General features: G+C 39.7%; 1 protein-coding gene across 1 annotated transcript in view; it reads left to right on the plus strand.

The window, feature by feature from the left end:
• The window catches only part of vtg3 (vitellogenin 3, phosvitinless), a gene marked incomplete at its 3' end in the record, with an annotated part of 29,909 nt that extends 24,378 nt beyond the window's left edge, over positions 1 to 5,531 (plus strand). The window contains exons 23-25 of the mRNA XM_079997058.1: positions 3,404 to 3,549; positions 5,142 to 5,280; positions 5,421 to 5,531. Of these exons, the coding sequence (XP_079853184.1) occupies positions 3,404 to 3,549; positions 5,142 to 5,280; positions 5,421 to 5,531 (396 nt within the window). The remainder of the gene's footprint in view (positions 1 to 3,403; positions 3,550 to 5,141; positions 5,281 to 5,420) is intronic.
• Between the last annotated feature and the right edge of the window lie 15,336 nt (positions 5,532 to 20,867).

Genomic DNA, 20,867 nt, shown 5'->3' on the forward strand with positions numbered 1-20,867 from the left:
CTGTTCTGCGCATCTTCCTCCCTTACACCAACCGCCTGCATGTCCTCCCTCACCACATCCATAATCCTTCTCTTTGGCCTTCCTCTTTTCCTCTTACCTGTCACCTCCATCCTAAGCATCCTTCTCCCACTGTAACCCTCATATCTCCTACACACGTGTCCAAACCATCTCAATCTCGCCTCTCCCACTTTTCCACCAAACTGTCCAACCTGAGCTGTTCCTCTAATGTACTCATTTTTAATCCGGTCCATCCTTGTCACTCCCAATGAAAAGCTCAACATCCTCAACTCTGCCACCTCCAGTTCAGCCACCTGCCTTTTTGTCAGTGCCACCGCCTCTAAGGCGTACAACATAGCTGGTCTCACTACCGTCCTGTAGACCTTCCCCTTCACTCTTGCTGGAACCCTTCTGTCACAGATCAATCCGGACACTCTTCTCCATCCACTCCACCCTGCCTGTACTCTCTTCTTCACCTCTCTCCCATACTCTTCGCTGCTTTGGATGATCGACCCCAAGTACTTAACTCATCCGCCTTCTCCACCTCCACTCCTTGCATTCTCAGCTTTTCGCCGCCCTCCCTCCCTTTCAGGCACCTGTATCCTGTCTTACTCCTGCTGACTTTCATTCCTCTTCTCTCTAATGCATGCCTCCACTTCTCCAGGCTCTCTTCAACCTGCTCCCTACTCTCGCTACAGATCACAATGTCATCCGTGAACATCATAGTCAACGGAGACTCCTGCCTGATTTCATCTGTTAACCTAATCCTTGATCCAATCCCACCTCCACTTTGAATGCCGTCGTCACGCCTACTGCACAACTTACTACTGTCTGACTGCCCTCATACATATCCTGTACCACTCTTATGTACTTCTCTGCCACCCCCGATTTCCTCATGCAATACCACACTTCCTCTCTCGGCACCCTATCACGCAGTGCAACTCCCTCTGGCCTTCCCTGTACGTTCATCTGTGCCAAATATGCTAATAATGTTAATAATTGTGCACTAATCGATAATAGTAATAATAATAATGAATATTGCTGCAGGCAGCAATACACGTCGTCCAGTTTAGTCGTGTTGCGAGTGCTTTCGATTTTCCCGGGTTCTTTTAAAGGAGAGAAACAGATCTCACGGGAGAGGCAGATCTCACAGGAGCATGCTGTGATTTCGCGAGAAGATGGATGTGAGTACCGATCGAACATGGCGGCGCCCAGTTGCACGGACTAAAACACAGACAATCTGCTCCAACTCAGACAAATGAGAAAGCGAATTGTAAAATATATTTATATATATGTATTCTGTATATATAAAGAGAAAAATAACTGTGCGAAACCAAAGTGGAGGACCTCGAGGATTACATTGATTATTATTATAACAAGTACGTGATGGAAGAGGACCATGACCAGAACAATCCAGTGAATAGAAAGAAGACAGACTCAGCAACTGACACAGATGATCTTATTCCCAGCGCTGTAGAGGTTTGTGTCTTGGATGACAATGATGAGAAACTGGACATGCTTGGTCCAGTTCTCCGAGACATTTCCGAGATCAAAGCCAGTCTTGATTTCCTGCTCTGCACGGTCGGTGAAATGCAAAAAGACTATGTGGATCTAAAAACCTCTGCGAAGCTTCTCACAACGGAGATGTAATAATAATAATAATAATAATAATAAAATTAATAATAAAAATTATTATGAAAGAGACTATCCTGAACATCCAATGCAGAAGTATGCGGGACAACCTCATCTTTTCTTGGATCCTTGAGAAAAAAACCGAGTACCCAGAAAACATGGTGAAAGACATCCCCCACACCGCCTCGAAACTCCCCACGGACACTGTGAAGCACATCACCTTCTGCCGAGTTCACCGACTGGGACACCGCGTGGGGAACCGTCCCTCTCCATCATTGCTAATTTTAAACACTTCAAGCACAAGGAGCTGGTTAAAAGCAAAGGACGACTCTCATGTACTCGTAAAAATGTTACATCACTAAAACCCCATACCAACGTAATGTAACATAGTTGTGTAGTTGAAGCTCAAAAAAGAGTGAAAGAAACAAAATGACGGCTGTTTATTGGATAAATATTTTATCCCCTGACAATGTTCCAAAGTTGTGCAGACTGTATTTATCGCTCTCACTGCAGCGGAGCGTCTGCTCTGGTTGTTCATAGTGCACAAGCTCCATTCATGATGAAATGTTTGACTCTTTTGAGACCCGGTTCTGGATGAGTCACTCAGTAAAATGAGTCATTCAGGATGATTCAGTTGGTTTAATTGTTTAACAGTTGGTGAGTTCCAGTGAACGAGAGCGAGAAGAGTCATCATTTACTATTATTACTTTTTTTTTGCAATGATTGCAATATATTTTGGACTGGCAAGTATCATATACATATAATAGAAAGGTATATTTGCACTAAAAAGTAAAATAGACTTTCATTTGAAGTTTGAAGTAGACATTTCCATGTTAGTTATATGTTGTGTTCTACTAAAACTCAGTGAGAGTTACAGGTTGAATTATATTGAAACTTGGTGACCATCCCATATTCTATTTTATTTTAACTCAATGACCGTTCCATGTTGTAATTTATTTTATTGGAACTCGGGGACATTTTCATGTTCTATTATTATTCCATATTGAAAAATTAGCAATAATAAACACACTGTGTCAAATTCAGTTATTTTTTTTCACTATTGTGGTAACTACACCCAATATATACCCAATGAGAGCAAATTATAAGAAAATTTGATTTCTCCGATCACGGATATAAACTCAAAATGATCGGATGACAATGTAAAAGTTATTTAATAGTCAATGTCTTATTATGAACATATAATTTAATGAAAATCGGCATCGGCCAAGAAAATTCCAATCGGTGCATCTCTAGTTGGTGATGTTGAACATGTTTGGTAACTTCACAAGATGATGCATTTCAAGGGGTATATGCTCATGAGATGAATGTGTATACTGTGTTTAGTTAACTCGTTACGAGACGGCTACGGTGAGAATAACTGATGGAGTACTTTAGCTGCAGTAACACAAACGCCACGGAGACTCCCTGTTACACTATTGTAGTACTCAAAATATTGTGCCATGGTTTGGCAGGTCTGCATTAAAATAAGGCAACAAAATAGTAATAAAGAATCAAAGAAGCAATATGCATTTAATACTGCATATGTATTAAATGCGTGCGTGTGTGTGTGTGCGTGTGTGCGTGTGTGCGTGTGTGTGTGTGTGTGTGTGTGTGTGTGTGTGTGTATGCATGTATGTATGTATATGCATTGAAATTTAATATAATACAATTTCAATTTTGGGTCAACAATTTCAGTTGGGTCAACCATTTAGACCTTGAAAGATCACGATCATTTCTTTGATAAATTTCTTCATTCTCTTTGTGTTCGGACCAGGCACACATGAGGTGGGGAGCCGAATGTCAGTCTTACATGATGTCCATGATAGCTTCCACAGCTCACCTTCCCGGGTCCAAACCCACACTGAAGGCCAAGGTGCACTGGAGCCGCATCCCAGAATACCTGTCGGCCATGGGAAAGAGGTGAGTATCCGCCACTTGAAGTACAAAGATAATTAAAATTAGCTCTTGTGTGATTTTTGGTGGAATGCAGAGAGTAAATCAGTCCCATTCAATAAAAATTGTGGCAAATGCCTTTTTTGCCTTGGACTTTAACATAGTCCTCAGTTAATATTTTGAGTTTGTGAGTCAAAGATTCACTCTTTTGCATTAGTGACATCCAAGTCATTTAAAAGATGTATTCACTGTGACCGCATTGTTCGCTAAACTCGCATCACTAACTATTTGTGGATTACAATAATAATAAGCAGATTTCTATGGGTTTGTGATTGTGGCAGTTTCGCCTACCACACACCTTCCAAGTGATGTTTTCAGGGACCTCCGGCACAGAGACAGACGACGGGGTTATAGACACACAGTTTATTGTAGAGACTGGGCTAGTTGGAATAAGCCCAGGAGCAGATGGACATGTGTCATGACAGGGGCTCCTCTCCCGAGTGTGTTTGTGTCGGGTTTAACCTCTTGCTCATCAAACCAACCAACGAGCAGGAGCAACAAGGCCGAAGCCTACCCCCCATACACACCCACACACCAAGTAGAGAACAAAATGTTTTACAAAGAACTGCCTAATATACAGACTGTGATACAGGGTTACCATACCAAAAATGAATAAAACATCTGACTCTGAAACAGAGTTCCCATTCCCCAAACCAGCAAATGCCCACCAAAAAACATTAACTAGTCCCATTCCAGGAGACCTGGTTCCTGGGAACAGCACAGTCCACTGGCTTTCTTCCACCAGGGCGACGACAGACTGCCCCCTCCTTCCTTCCGGGGTGTGGGGCTGCGGTGCTGGCTGGTGAAGGTGTGGTCGGACTTGGCTGTTGCGTGGGGCTGCCTGGAGCGGTGACCTGGCTGCTGGGCTGCTGCTGGGCAGAGTAGCTAGCTGCCAGCAGTCAACTGTGGTGGTTGCTGCAGCTGCTTCTCGCCCGGTCCTCCGCTGGACAGCCTGAATACTGCTGCTGCCAGTCGTGAGAGGGCTGGTGCTGTGTCCCTTCCCCGGGGAGAGTCCCTGTTCAGGTGTCAGTGTGGCATTTTCGCCTACCACGCGCCACCCAAGTTGCGTTTTCAGGGACCTCCGACAAAGGGACACAGACGACGGGGCTGTAGACACGCCAGTTTATTGTAGAGAGTGGGCTAGTTGGAATAAGCCCGGGAGCAGATGGACGTGTGTCATGACAAGGGCTCCTCTCCTCTCCTCTCGCAGCCACACTGATCACCTCGATCCAGGTCAGGTGTGGCTGCTCAAAACGCACCATCCCCACACCACAGTGATGTTTTGAGGGGTTAATAGGATAGTGGTATAGTGCCATGGAATTATTTCATTGTAAAAAGTGTCAGAAAAAGGTTTGGAAACACTGCCATAGTGGAGGTAAAGGATGAAGGGTTTGGGAGAAGGAAGAGGAGAAGAGGTCGAAGTAGATTACACTCGCTCGCTTCTTATGGCGTTGTCGTCAAGTCCTTGTCCTTGAACTTGAAGTAACCTCTGTGTTTGTAATTAGACGGGTATTGAAGGAGTATTTTACGGCTAATGGACCTACACCCCATTTCTCCAGAATTGAGAGGTATGTTCCGGGCGTGGCCTTACTCCTGGGTTTCAACCAGCAGCACAACTCTAATTCCCACCAGGAGGTCTCGGCCATAGTCGTTGCCACCTCAGCGGACAACATCGACGTGAGGGTGAAATTCCCAGAGGTATAAAAAACTTTCAAATATCAATAATAATAAGGGGATGGGTAAATGGGTAATGGGTAATAATAACAATAATTATAATAATAATAATAATTTGAGAGGATTAATTCACATTTTTGTCCTTTTCCCCCCTTTTTTTTCAGTACACGGTGTACCGCCAGGCCATACCCATCCCCTTCTCCATTGAAGGCATTCAGGGTGTTCAACAATATAATGGAAACTCCACAATGGATAATATTGACATGAGAGCTTGATGAGAATCAAAATTAAATGACATATTTTCAGTAGCCAGTTTTTTGTTTGTTTGTTTATGGACAAACTATATGTATATGTATATTTATATATATATATATATATATATATATATATATATAGTATATATACAGTGTATATATACAGTATATACACATATATATGTATATATATAATATACATAATTATAATACATTCATAATTCATAGATATAATTATAAATATGTATAAATAGAGAGAGAGAGTGAGAGAGAGATTTTATATATATAAAGAGGTGTGCATGTGTGTGTGTGTGTGTGTGTGTGTGTATATTTACAGTGTACATATACAGTATATACAGTGTATATACAGTGTGTGTGTGTGTGTGTGTGTATACTGTATATATATATTGTAAATAGTTGAATATTCCATACTTTAACTATATTGGACTATATTCCAACTACTCCTCAGAACGGTGTATATCACACCGGTATCATCAGAGTGCCTTTCGCAAAGTCACATGAAGCAGAAGATTAAATGCCGGTGCTGTTTTTCCTCAACCTCAACTCACTATAGTCTTATTTTGAGCGAGTAAATAGAATTCACTCATTTAAAGGTAGGAACTCAATAACTGGGCTCAAAAGAGCTTAAAAAACAGGCATGTTTATTAAACTATATCAAAGTGGTCAGCTGCAGTGATGATGAAAATGATGAAATCCTTGGAAATCATCAAACGCTTTCTTTCTTCAAAACAACCCATGTAATAATGTCACTTCTCAAATCAAACCACAGTGTCAGTCTGAGTCAAACACAGAGTAGAGCAGACTTATTTATTCTCAGAAATATAAAAAGACACTAAAGGAGATCTGGTGCACAGCATTGTTCCCTGAGTAGGATACGAACCATAACCCAAATATAAAGGTTATGGGTATTATTACTAGTAAGTTGGCCTCTAGGTTTTCATGATATATTCTAATTAGCCAATATGTATAGATATATTGTATTTCTACATAGATATAAATATATAAACACAAAAAATAATCAAAATAATAATAAATATAGCTGCAGGCAGCAATACACAGGGTCCAGTTTAGTCATGTTAGGTACATGTTACAGTTTTCGGAGGTTCCATAAAACAAATTGTTTTATTTCGACACAAATTCCAAATTTCCCTTCAATCTCGTATGTCAGATCAGTAGAATACTGTATATTTAAATCAACCGTGGGTTTTATTTTATTATTTTTTTATTAGTGCAGATTGGTAATTTTCTAGGAATCATGATAAATCTGACAATTGTTTTATTGAAAATAAACACAACAAAACAAAATATCCCACTATTTATGAAGATCACAAAACAGGTTATATCTTTGTAGTAGAAAAAAAGGCAATCTTTAGAAATTCAAATAGACATTTTGCAATATAAACAAGGTTGTCAAATAAAACAATATTTATAAAGATCGCCTCCTGGTATGTAATCGTTTTAATACAAAAACAAGGCCATCTTCAGGAAGGTAATTTAAAAAATGATAAGCATGACATTTGTTATCTTTTTATTGCCAAAGCAAGGCAATCTTCTGAAAGGTAAATAATCTGTTATTCCCTTTCATTTTCTGTTTTTTACTTCTGTAACATTAGTCACCATCTTCATAAGGTTCTTAATCTTTCAAACTGAAGTGGAAAACACCTTCTGTGATTGATTATAGTTTTCGGGGTTTCGTGAAAAGCAGCACGTGTTGCAGTTTTCATTAAACGCAGGATCGGCCAAGGTTGTTTGAGTCCACAGGGCGCAAGTTGCTGGATGTGAATGACTTCGGAGGGACTTAGCTTGGACTTATATGACATCAGATGATGATGTCAAATCGCACCAACGTTCTTCTGCTTCCGGTAAAAAACACTTTTTTTCACTAATTTCTGCTCCAAATATACATCTATATTGATCAACCTCGAACAACGACGTTTGAAACGTCCCGGTTTCAACGAGACCTCAACCATATCTGTGCATACTGCGGTTGCTATGTTTCAGATCATTTTAGCCAGAAAAACACCAAGAAGATTAATAATAATAAAGTAAAGCAAAAACCGTAGGGTTATAATTATGAAATAATATATAATAATAAAATGATCATATAAAATAATATAGTTTTAATATTAATAAAATAAAAATAACATTTATTAAAAATATATGAATAAATAAAAACACATGTATAATATATAATGATATTTTATAACATATCATTAATACAAAATACAATGTTGAATAATTATATTTCATAATATATAATTATTAATATAGTATGTATTTATTATTATAGTTTCTGTATGTATTTTTCCATATTTTAGATAAATCTAAAATAATTTTAGTTATATCTATATATAACTGCGCTATTTACCAAAGGAATGGGAACAAGTGAAGCAAAAAACAGCAAGGCCTCAAACACAGCATTAAGTATGGTGTGAGTTGAATCATCATTTTAGCAGATAACATACATTCATGAGGATCTCCTATGCTATTTTATAAATTCTGTCTGGTGTGTGTATACAGGGTGACTTTTTGGGAGGAGGAAAAAAATAGATAAAAGCTTTATTTTCTCTCCTGTTTGAACTTCCTCTGCGGCCAAAGAGTGGTATTTGCACATCCTGGATCACTGTGTTTTTGTTTGCTAAACTGATCCAAAAGAGGGAGTGGATGTTTTTGGCAGCGACGCACAATGTCACCGTGTCCTTAAAGAGCTAGTTGCTGGTTTTAAACCTGCTGTCACGCTTTATGTTTCAAACTATTTGTTTTGAAACCGGGATGCACTTATGCTGCACATAATGATTTGATCGTTATTTGATGAAAGAATTGGACATGATTTAAAGCTCACAAACCCAAAGAATTGAATGAACCTAACAAACCATCAAACGGAACAAACCGAATAAACTGAATAAACCATACAAACTGAATAAACTGACACCAACTGAACAAACTGAATAAACCGAACAAATCAACCAACCTTTTAACTCTTGGCTCTGCTTTGGAAGATGGTGTTGAATTACAGGGAACAAAGAACAGGATGAGCACAGTTAAAATGTTATTATGTTCATGAATAAAAATAGGGAAAAAAATAAAATGGCAATATGCAATAAACCTAGGACTTAGCTGGAAAAAAAAACCTTATATTGTGATAATATATAATGATAATATACAACAAACTACATCAATTAACAAGAAGATTAGAAGGAAATCCACATAATTTACAATAAAACTAAAAATAAACCTAAATATAACCGAAAAATGAACAATAAACATTTGGCAATATACAATATACCTCGTCAGATTCTTCTTCTTGAACTACTGCACATAATGATTAGATCTTTATTTGATTAAATAAATGGACGGACATGATTTGAAGCACACAAACCGAACAAATCAAACAAATCGAACAAATCAAACAAACCAAATGATATTGTAACTCCCAGCTCCTCTTGTTGGCTCTGCTTCCGACTTAGCCAGATGGTGGACATTATAACGGATAATGGCACCATTATGTTCAATCTACATCCCCAAATATCCTGCATTGGACTATTGGACCAGGATGATTGGAACATCTCTATCTAGTCTGCCATGTCATGACTATCACAACCTCATTTTGGGTCGTTCAACTGGTCAAGGGCATCCTGACCATGTGCTTGTGACCGGCCACCAGCAGGTTGAAATGAAATGGGACAAGTATCAAATAATTAGTAAATGATCAATGGGGTCATTTGGACGAGGAGGGAGAAGCTCCGTCCCTTTTCCTCTCCATCGCAGCTCTTCACCCTCTGATGGTGACACGCCTCATTAAAGGGGATTGTGCAAGAAGCAGCCAGGCCAAAAGCCAAGGACATCTGGATAAGGGAGATGGATGGGGTTTCTAAATCTCTCTGCCCACTTTCATTTTTGGGGAAAAAATAAATAAAATCCCTATTGAGATCAGGATGCTATTGAGATTGAATGGGAGGGCTGTTCACAGAGGCAAGGTACAATTATTGGTAACGCACATTTCATACACGAGGGCAATGCAATTCTACAAACAAGGTATAAAATACATTATATAAAGGCAAAATAGGGTTAGGGTAAGGGTTACATTTGGGTTGGGGTCATGGTTAAAAAAAAATGCATAAAAAAGCATAAAAGTATAGAAATAAAAAGTTAAAAACATGATAAAAAGACAAAGTAAATTCAAAGATCACATACAGTGCACCATGCATACAGGTCAAATAATTAATAGTTATTAAAAGCAAATCAAAATGTAGCAGAAAACAACAGCGGATTAATATTTCAGTACAACCAATAAAATAGAGCAAACACACTTAAATCTCAATAATCGATAGATCAGTTACTAAAATGGGTGCAGGTCTCACATCTAGCAATTCAATAGAAAGCACAGCAGGTTGGGACCTGAAGTTTCCTGAAGTTTGAACTCTTGCTGCAATTGGTTCCCAGCACCATGGAGAATAGTAAGTGAAATCCCTTTTCTAAATTCAGAGGCTGTAGGAGTTTTTATTGCTCCATATATATATTTTTTTGCCACACATACAGTGTACAGGTACTCCTCACTTAACGACCGAGTTCCGTTCCTAGGACCAGGTCGTTCAGCGAATTGGTCGATAAGCGAGGACCCGTGTTATTTCACGGTAAGGGGGCGTGGCCATTGTGAAGGCTAGTGTAGTGAATACTGACAGACTGCGGGAACGACACTGAGACTGAGAACACTGATGAGATGAGATGTATACAGTGTATTTAGTGCATGTAGTGTATATAGTATTTATAGTGTCTTGTACATAAAGGGTGATGAGACGCTTGAAGCTGAGACGAAACAGGTAGGTCATTAAGTGAGTAGTACCTGTAGTCATTTTTTATTGATCATTATTAACAGTTCAAGTAAAAAAAGAAAAAAGGTCATTGCCGCTGCACACATACAACCTGAAAATATAAAGGAATATACTTGTAGAACAACGACAACAATAGCAACAATAAGAATAATAATTAAAATTAAAAAAAAGATAATAACAATAATAATTCCCAATCACGTGGAGTCAAACTATACGTGAAGGATTTAAAACAGTTTGAACATAGGTCGCAGGCATTTAAACGGTACTGGGAAATGAAATATAATCTCAAAGATTGTTATGAGAAATAAACAGGTTGCACGCCGATGTTTGAAGAAAAAACTAAAGTGAAGAATATATATATATATATATATATATATATATATATATATATATATATATTTATATATATATATATTTATATATGTACAGTAATGCCAACAACATATTATATATTGATATATGCATAGTCCCATATGGCCGCTAGAGGGCAGTGTTCACCAGCTTTCCAAAATGCGTGTGGCAACATGACTTTGCTCTTTGATACTGAAGGAATAAAAACATGAGTCACTGCGCTGCAGACACTGGACACACTGGACACACTGGACACACTGGACACACTGGACACACTGGACACACTGGACACGCCCGAATCCGAAAATAAGTAGGAAAGAACTGAAGCAAAAGCAAGTGAGGAATGTTAACACGCGTCGATGAAGGATATTGTCATTCACAGGGTTAGGGAGTGACACGTTCCAGCGCCTTCAGACTGGAACTTCATCAGTGTGTTTCATTCGTTTAAGAGCATTCATAAAAATCCCAATACAGTGATTAGGAGTTGAATTACATTTTATTTTCATGACTCGTTTCATGATTCCTCCGCCCTTCACGGTCTCATTGTTATTTATGAGTACACCATTGTTGCTCTCAGATCAAATGTTGAATCAAGGTTTCCAAATGTCCCCGCCTTGTTTGTAGTTCCACGTCTGTGCCCTGTGTGTTGCACAACCAAAAACCCAATCTGGGGTTTGTTCACATTTGGCACAAGAGGGACAAACACTGAAATTGGGAGTTAAATGATTTATTATTATTATTATTATTATTATTATTATTATTACATAGCATCAAATATATTTTTTACTTTAATTTTTTCTATTTGACCTGGAATACAAGTGTCTCTTTTCTCTTTTTGTCTGCTTCGTTTTGGCAGAACAGCCACATAAATGAGCAATGAAACGAAATAATTTAGTTCCCATAACTCATCGTAACTAAATAACAATCGATTATAATTATTGTAATCGATTGTTATTGAGTTACTAAGAGTTGTGTCTAGATTCCAGCAGGGGGCCGTGTTGAGCTAACGAGGCTGAAACGTCAAAACTTTCCCATGAGTCTTATGTTCTATTTTTACTTCCAGGATTAAATTTTGATGTCATCCCAGTATCAGTAGACCTATTCATCTCCTGTTGCCCCAATTGAACCCTGACACCGGAGCCACGCGTTGAAACACCGCGTCACGGAGTTGGAAAAAAAAAATCCATGCCTTTTAAAATGTTGATGTAAATACTTACTTGTATATAATTACAATTTTTAGTCCCTAACAAACGTAAGAGACAGCGTTGTCACTTAAAATGTTGTCGTCACTGAAAAGAAAATACAAAAATTCACAATCGATAATCAGAGGTGGATCATTCCATGTCCAGAAAGTCAAAACCTGCCGTCTGTTATCCATCCACCCATCCATCCATCTGCAATCCTGCATCTGTCCATCCATCCATCCATCCATCCATCCATCCATCCATCAATCCATTGCATTGACCATCATGCATCTGTCCATCCATCCATCATTCTATCCACCCATCCACCCGACCGTCCATCCACCATCATGCATCTGTCCATCCATCATCATTCTATTCATACGTCCATCCATCCATCCACCATCATGCATCTGTCCATCCACCCATCATTCTATCCATCCATCCATCCACCCACCCACCCATCCACCCATCCATCCACACATCCATCCATCTGTCATCATGCATCTGTCCATCCATCCATCATTCTATCCACCCATCCACCTACCCATCCATCCACCCATCCATCCACCCATCCATCCGCCATCATGCATCTGTCCATCCATCATCATTCTATTCGTATGTCCATCCATCCACCATCATGCATCTGTCCATCCATCCATCATTCTATTCATCCATCTACCCACCCATCCATCCACCCAACCATCTGCCAACATGCATCTGTCCATAAGTAAACCTACCCACACATCCATCCAAAGACGAAGGAAGGACTTTCCCTTTCTGGACCTGGAGTGATCCACCTCTGATTATTAAGGATGTTTTTCCATGTTTATCAATAGACCTATATGAGTCTATATAGTATATATATATATATATATATATATATATATATATATAATTATTTTTTATTTTTATTTTTATTTTTTTTATGAAAATACTTGTTTGATTTTATTTATTACATTTTTATTATGCTCGGCTCTTGGGTGCTCTCTAGAGATCCTCCCCGCCCATGGAGCTGGTGGTGCTGGTGGAGCATCTCCACGCGCCGCACTCTGCAGCCCGCTGTCTGATCTGACTGCTTGTGAAGAGCCGGCGTCACCATGGCAACCCCAGAGTTCATCAAGGTTTCAGAGCAATAAAGGGAATCGGGAGTCTGTGACGCTCTGATGTCGTGAGCATCTTACACACACACACACACACACACACACACACACACACACACACACACACACACACACACACACACACACACACATTTTCCCCCCTTTCACATAAACACAAATACAGGCAGTGACGCCAGAATTTTTTTTTTTTCGTCCCAGATAGCGCGACAGGAGCCAAAAATGCATTTTACTGCTTTTCCTGATCAATCGGATAAGAACATATGAGATTAACTTCCTGTCTGAACTTCCATCCTTTCCATCTGTCCAACCATCCATCCCGCCATCACTCAACCACCCATCCATCCACCCGTCCCTCTTGGACCTCGTCACGCTGGGGCACAGTCTTGCCTGAGTCGCGTTGCTTGGGAATGCAGCCCAAAGTGGGTGGTAAACTCCATCTAAGGCTAAATACTGTCCTGGCACGAGACCGATAGTCGACAAGTACCGTGAGGGAAAGTTGAAAAGGACTTAGAAGTGGGCATGAAACCACTAAGGTAAGCAGGTGGGGTCCACGCAGTGCGCCCGGGGGACCCAACCTCACAGGTCAGGCTCGGTGACCCGGTGTCGTGAAGATCCCGCCGTTAGGCACCTCCGCCCGGGCCTCGGCTGGCCCCGTCGGGCGCTTTCACTCCGTGGCGGTGCGGCCGGACCATCTCTGGGTCGGCCCGGGGAAGCGGCTCCTCTGGAAAGCTGGTGCTCAACGCTCGAAATTTAATCTGGTAAATCGCTATCTCGAGCTTTTTATGCTAACATTTGGGTGAAGTTGGTGTTGGGTTTGAAAATAGTGCCTCTGTTGCAAATGCCAGGGCCATTTTTTGATCTCAGTCCAGCACTGCCATCCATCCATCCAGCCGTCCATCCATCTATCATCCATCCATTATCCATCATCTGTCCATCCATCCATCCAATGTCCATTCATATATCATCCTTCCATTATCCATCATTCATCCAACCGTCCATCTGTCTGTCCGTCCGTCCATCCATCCATTCTTCAAGGTCTCACATCTATAAGCAATTTGGGGACTCCAATTAACCAGCAAAGTCAATGTATCCAATCCATTGAACAGAGTAGGATTTCATGAAATAAACACCTGTGACACCATTTGGATGAGGAAGAATTCCAAGGAAGAAAAACCAAAACCAAGTCTCAAGAAAGGGATTCCCTCCTTTCAAGTGTGTGTGTGTGTGTGTGTGTGTGTGTGTGTTCTCTCCAGATTAGAGTCAAGATGGTGTATGTACAATCCTCTATTAGGTAAATGCAGTTAAATATAGCAATTTACTAATTTTCAGTGTCTGCTTTCCTCTGTCGCACAAAGACAAACTCAAACATCTCCTTTTCTTTCCTTCTTTTTTTTTTCAGTAGCACCATCTGGCCCACTGGGGGTAGGATGGCGCACACACATGCACGCACGCACGCACACACACACACACACACACATGCACACACACGTTCAAGCAGTGCATCCCTATAGTTTTTTGTTTATTTTTAAAAATCTAAAACATATTCCCTACGGTATAGAAAAAAAAAACCATTTCAGAAAATGGTACAAAAATTGCAGTGTTTTTCAGTACCTTAACATCTTTAACGCGTCGTATCTTATGGGGTCATGAGCCATTTCCATCATAACCCTCAGAGAGTTCATTACATAACCATCACACTGCGTCTGATGCGTTTCACTCATTGACTCCACAGATAGACCAGTGTTTCAGGGGAGGACGACATGAAGGTCTTGGGTTTGGGGTTTTCCTTTTTTTTGGACAGCCAGTGCGGATTAGTTTGCTCTGCAGGAATAATGACTCTCTGCTAACATCCTAATCTGTCTGTCCAAACACTGCGAGGAGGAGAGGCTTCTGTCTGTTTCATATTTGGGGCGAACAGATCGGCGTATTGTCTGCAGCCGCGGCAGAGACGACGGAGCGTGTCCTCCTGCCGCCTTGGGGGAAATGCAGCGCGGCTTAGACGTATTAAAATTAAATCCTCCTGCTTTGCGCAAACAAACCGGGAATTGTCAAAAGCGCAAGAGATGTACTCAAACACATAAATTCTCGTTTATAGTTTGCCTTTAAGTTGCAAATGTAGAGAGCTTTGTAGCAACAAAAATGCACCTATGGTGTGCACATGGTGTTCAGACAAAAACGCTACGGAATGTGATGTTTATTGCCATCCCTAGCGTTAGGGGAAAGGCCGAGGTACAAGTAGTGTTTTTCAACACTCACAGCACTAGCATTCCGTGAGTGTGCCGCTTAAAAAAATAATATCATGGAAATGAGCTCAGGTGCAATATCAAATTTGCAAGTCTGCACTTATTCATCGGTCCCAGTCAGAACAGCAGCTCTGTGTTCATCACAACAACTCCAGTTTCACATTGAAAGTGAGAGCTGTTAGTAGTGATGGAAAGTTCGACTCTTTGGGGCCCCGCGAGTCGAACCTGCGGGCTGCAGCAACACACGGGGTCCAGTTTATTTGTTTAAGGCACGTGATACATTTTTTGCTTTTTGTCTAATGCAGCAAAATCTACTGAAGCTATAAACATAATGTAGTTACGTCCATGTAATTCCACAAATCAAACGTTCATGTCATTACGTATGAAGCGTTTCCATTTCAACCAGAAATCAACCATTGATTTTAAGCTGTAATGTGACATAAGTGTTGTATGAGTCAGTTTTAAGTAACAGTTCTAAATAGCTGAGTTTACTGTCTCTATGTTGTTTCTAAGTTGTAAAGTAGAGTTATTAGGAAATTTGGTTGGTGAGTCATACTCATTCAGCTCTATTAGTTTTCTTGCATGTGAATCAACAATTGCATACCACCATCCCTGCTTGACAATTGCACATGTATTACCCAAAATTGCTAATAAACATGCATTATTATTATTTGACAGTGATTTCTTAAGTGCTCTATCAATTGGAATAGCTATATCATACAACACAGAGTCATAGTGATCTACACCAATGCAGCGAGCAAACGGGTCAGCATACGTTGTTTGGAATGTTGTATTAAACATACTTTGTCTTGTTGGCAATTCTGCTATTGCAATATCATCTCTTCCTGGAACATTATCATTAATTCTACTAGATTTTTTCATATCCTGATAAATATTATTCTGTCATCTGGAACAATAACAAAAACAACTTTTGTAATTACTTTTCATAACAATAACAATAAAAACATTTCATTTTAGAAATATATAAATACATATTAGTTGTAATTACTACTTTATTGTATTTTTTTTCTGTTAATAATCTACAATTGTAAGATTCAGTTGAGTAGATTACTTGTCTGTATTGTAATGCGGACAACATTTATGGAACTTTGACATTAATTTGACATTAGAATTATTATGGAAGAACTTGTCAATACTACACTTTCTGCCTTTTCATTAAAGTTTGTTCAATTTAGGTGTAGGAAAAATATATATATAAAATATAAATATATCGAAAATATATTTTATTTTTTTAACTTTAAATTCAATATTTTGTTATAACTTACCTTGGTTGGATAGGTACATCTGGAGTCTCAGTGATGGTAGATGATGTGTGTCCCGTATACGTACATTATGACGTAGTAATGTAGATTTACGATAGCAGTCGAATTTAGGTAATTTAATTGTTGACTTTTTTCCTTGGATTACATTTTCAATAAATTACGTTTCAGAATTATGTTCCAATATTTTTCAGTAATCCGGCAAAGTTATGGGGACTACTGAGATAATATATCAATCGAACAGATCTACTGACATCTACCAGGTAAGAAGGTAAATAAATACACACATAAATCGATAGTTTGGTAACATCAAACAAGTACAGAGTGACCGAGTCTACACTGCACAGTGAACAAGGTCCGAATGGACATTCTCAATCGGAATCTGTACATTTATAGTCAATAGTATGATGACATCTTAAAGCGTTTCTATAAATGTCATCTTGTTCATGAATAGTGAAGTGTCAGTTCAGTGAGACCAGCTGAATATTTGGGAACAAAGTTGTTTGGTTTTTCATTATTATCTGCGAAACAATTTGGATGAAATTCAAACCACAAATTTGACATTACATTTAGCAGACAGTTTTATCCAAAGCAACTTACAATTATTCAAGCACCGACGGACGCAGCCATCAGGAGCAATTAGGGGTTAGGTGTCTTGCTCAAGGACACTACAGCGTGCTAGCAGGAGGAGCCTGGGATGGAACCAGCAACCTTTAGATTACTAGACGACCAGCTCTACCTCCTGAGCTACCATACCGTAGATTCTGTCATTATTGTTTTCCAGATACTTTTAGCCAGGTTGGATTGCATTTGACCGCGTATGTGATATCTGTCAAATTTGGTCGGTTTTTCGCTAATTTCTGCTTCGTATGTGGATCGATTTGGATGAAACTTTAACCACTAGGTGTTTTTGATAGCGCGGTTCAAACGAGATGTAACCGTGTTTGTAGGTTCTGCCGATGTTGTGTTCCAGATATTTTTCCGAGAAATTTAAATAACAATATCAATTAGGGGTATAATATAATAATAATATATATAATAATATATATAATAATAATCATAATAATAATAATAATAATAATAATAACAATAATAAGCACAGTTTTACATGTTTTACGACTTTTTGAGCGGTTAACAGAATACTGGTGTAGTGCTGTGGGACTATTTCATTGTCAAAGGTGTTGCCATGGCCGAAGACAGGTTGGAAAGCACTTGTGGTAGAGGATGGACATCAGGGAATTTCAATTGGTAATAATGAGTGAGTCACGTGCGCAGAAGGGCCCTGGCCTCATATGTTATAAGATAACAGTGTGGTTTCTAGCACTGCCGAGGTTGGCTGCTATGGCGAAACAAAAGCGTTACAAGGCCTAGCAGAGGTTCAGGATCCCAGGGTGGAGGTTTATTTCCCACTATGCCTGGAAAGGCAAGGAAGAAGTTGACAAGTTGACAAGTTTAATCAAGCTGTGTGAAGCCTGACAAGTGCAAGGAGGGAAGCGGGGATCACGCATGTTTATGTAGGAAGCTCAGGGGAGTAGATCATTCATCTTGGCTGGGATTCAGTCCGCATTTAAGCTCAGGGTGGATTCTTCAAAAGGTTCTTCTAGTCCTGACCCAGCGTCCTTTGAAAACAAACTCCCACTGCTGGTCTGGTGTCAAAATGGGTGTATGAAGTGGAAATATAACGTTTCATAGGTTTGTCCGTTTTTTCGTTTGTTCGTTTGTTCATTGGTTTGTTCATTCGTTCGTTCGTTCGTTCGTTCGTTTGTTCCTCTTGCCAAAGCAGATTTGACTCGTTTTTGAGAAGACCTGACAAAACAGCTATTGCAGAAAATGGAATAGCTCAACCCACCGTTTCTGTTGGGCAAAAAAAAAAAAGCTGAAACAGCATGTTCTGACATCTTTATATTTATGGGGAAAAGGTTCTTCTCTGAGGGCAGTTTATCTCTTTAGCCCTTAACAGTTAGGGTACAATCATGATTATGTCTCTTTGTGTGCCTTTGTCTTTCTTTGAAACAGTAATTGTCTCCTTCCATCTGGCTTTAACAAACCCAACCCAAATTTCGCAGTTGATTTATTATAAATCCCAGATAAGGAGTTCTGGAAAGAGGAATAAATGTTACAAATATCATTCCTTCTTGAAAAATGATGGGTACGTTACGACTGTCGATCGAGGACCAAAGAGGATGTCATCCTCCTCATTTCCCAACCCAATTAAGGATTGTTAAGTTGAGAGGCTGTAGGGGGTGGTCTGCCATGTGTTCAAATACTGTTTCTCCTGTTTTGTTACTTAGGGGGCAAAGTTCAACAATGTAATTTGGTTTATCTACCTATCTATATGCCTTGGTTTTGGTTGAAGGACTGGCTTGCCCCTACCAAACTGAAATTGAATTTAAGGTTCATCACCTCATTTTACACCTTAGCCTTAACCTTAGACAGGGAGGCTAAGGCTAATCTATCTACGGTTCTAATTTGCTTATCTCTGTTCTAGATAGATGCATTAAGTTGAATTGACAATGGTCAGTAGCAACAAACTCTTTGTTCGAGGTTCGAGGAACATTGTACATTTTAAGAAATTAGTAGTTTCTGTCAACTGATGTTGTTATATCTGTCTGAAACATCCCTAGAACACCATATCAGAAGCACAAAAATGCATGATACTATATTGTAGTTTATGAATGAGTTACCCTGAACCCTATCCAAACTGAGGTAGATCATAGCCTTTATATACTAGCCAAAATGGATCCTAGATGTGAACGTTTTGTACTTTGTCTAATTCATTAATTCTGCTTCCATCTCCCTTTCCAATGGTATTATTATCTACAAAAAGAAGAATTTTGTCCTGTCGGTAATTACTGTCCATTTGATGTAATGCCTCTGACAGTGTAATCTGTTTCATCTTTACAGACTCTCAAATCATTTCACAGGGTTGTTTTTGGATGACATTTCACCAAATTGGAGCCTAACTTTCTTTCTCCGGCTGAAAATATCATATCAGCCACAGAAGAGAAAGGTACCCATCTATATTGAGAAATTAAATTTTTTTGAAACCTTCATTCCACAGAATTATTTTGTCGCCTCAGAAGATGTTTTTTTGTGTTTTACATACCGGCCTGTGCATGTTTTCCCAATATGGACTCTTCACGGATATCGGAAGCCTTCATGTTCTTTGTGCACAGATGCTGTGGATGTATAAATATAGACCCAAAAATCACAAAGCTTTTTGTATTTTTTTTTTGGCTCTGGGCTGGAGGGGCCAGAAGGTACCTCTGGATGTCAGAGTTTATTTCTGCCTGTGGAGAGCTCACCAGTAAAACTGCTCTATTGACAAAGTGCCTGGAGGAGGCTCCATTTGGACTCCTCTCCCTGAAGAGGGCATTTTATCTGGCACTGAGGGGACATGATGGGTGAAATACTGACACATGTACGCCTGTGACACGTGTCCGACTTACCAAGCAGCATCCTCTCACATAACACATTATTTGTTTTGCTTTGTTAGACTCTGAGGCCAAGGAATCCACCTGCTGTTCATCATCCACAAATAACAAATATATATTCACCATAGCAGCATATTTAAAAGTACTATCCTCACACGTTATTGCAACCGCTGCACTGTCGCTATTGACCATTTGTTATTTACATTAAGTGTATCCTCTACCTGCTTGTATTGGGCTTCTTACTACTCCCTGAACCCCCTTAACAGTGCACATATGTTTTATTTCATTTGTATTTCTATATTTTCTCTCTATTGTTATCTTATCTCATCTCTGTAAAGTTATCTTATCTGGTTTCTTCTTTCTCGTGGTATGTTATCCTATCTTATCTCACCTCCCTAATGTTGTGCTATGGTATGTTATCTCATCTTATCTTTTCTAATATCTCTAAGTTTCACCTCCTTGTACCACTAACTGTTAAAATCCGTATTCTTCCTGTTTTGGCTACCGACCCCTCTCTGCGGCGTGTGTGACGGCTCCTGTTTGGCTTGAGATCAGGGATAAGGTCACGAGGGAAGGCAGAGCGTCATGTCACCAGCTGCTCAGCGGCGACGCGGGCTGTGCACTGGCGGCGGCGTGTCGGGAACACAGAGATGCGTCCATCATGCCGCTCAACTCAGTGACGATATTTCACAAAAAAAACGACTGAAGGACCCAAACCCGAAGACAGGAGAGTGTCATCATAGGATAGAAAAAAAATGACTGACAGGCCGTGACAGATAGATGTTCTGGTGGAGCATCACAGCTCCCCTTGTCAGAGCGTTTTAACCATCACCTTCTCCCTGACTGACCCTCAACCCTCAACCCCGTCGCCTTTGTTGTGTTTCCCAAGGT

The sequence above is a fragment of the Zeus faber genome (assembly GCF_960531495.2).
Source record: "Zeus faber genome assembly, chromosome: 1".
NCBI lineage: Eukaryota > Metazoa > Chordata > Actinopteri > Zeiformes > Zeidae > Zeus > Zeus faber.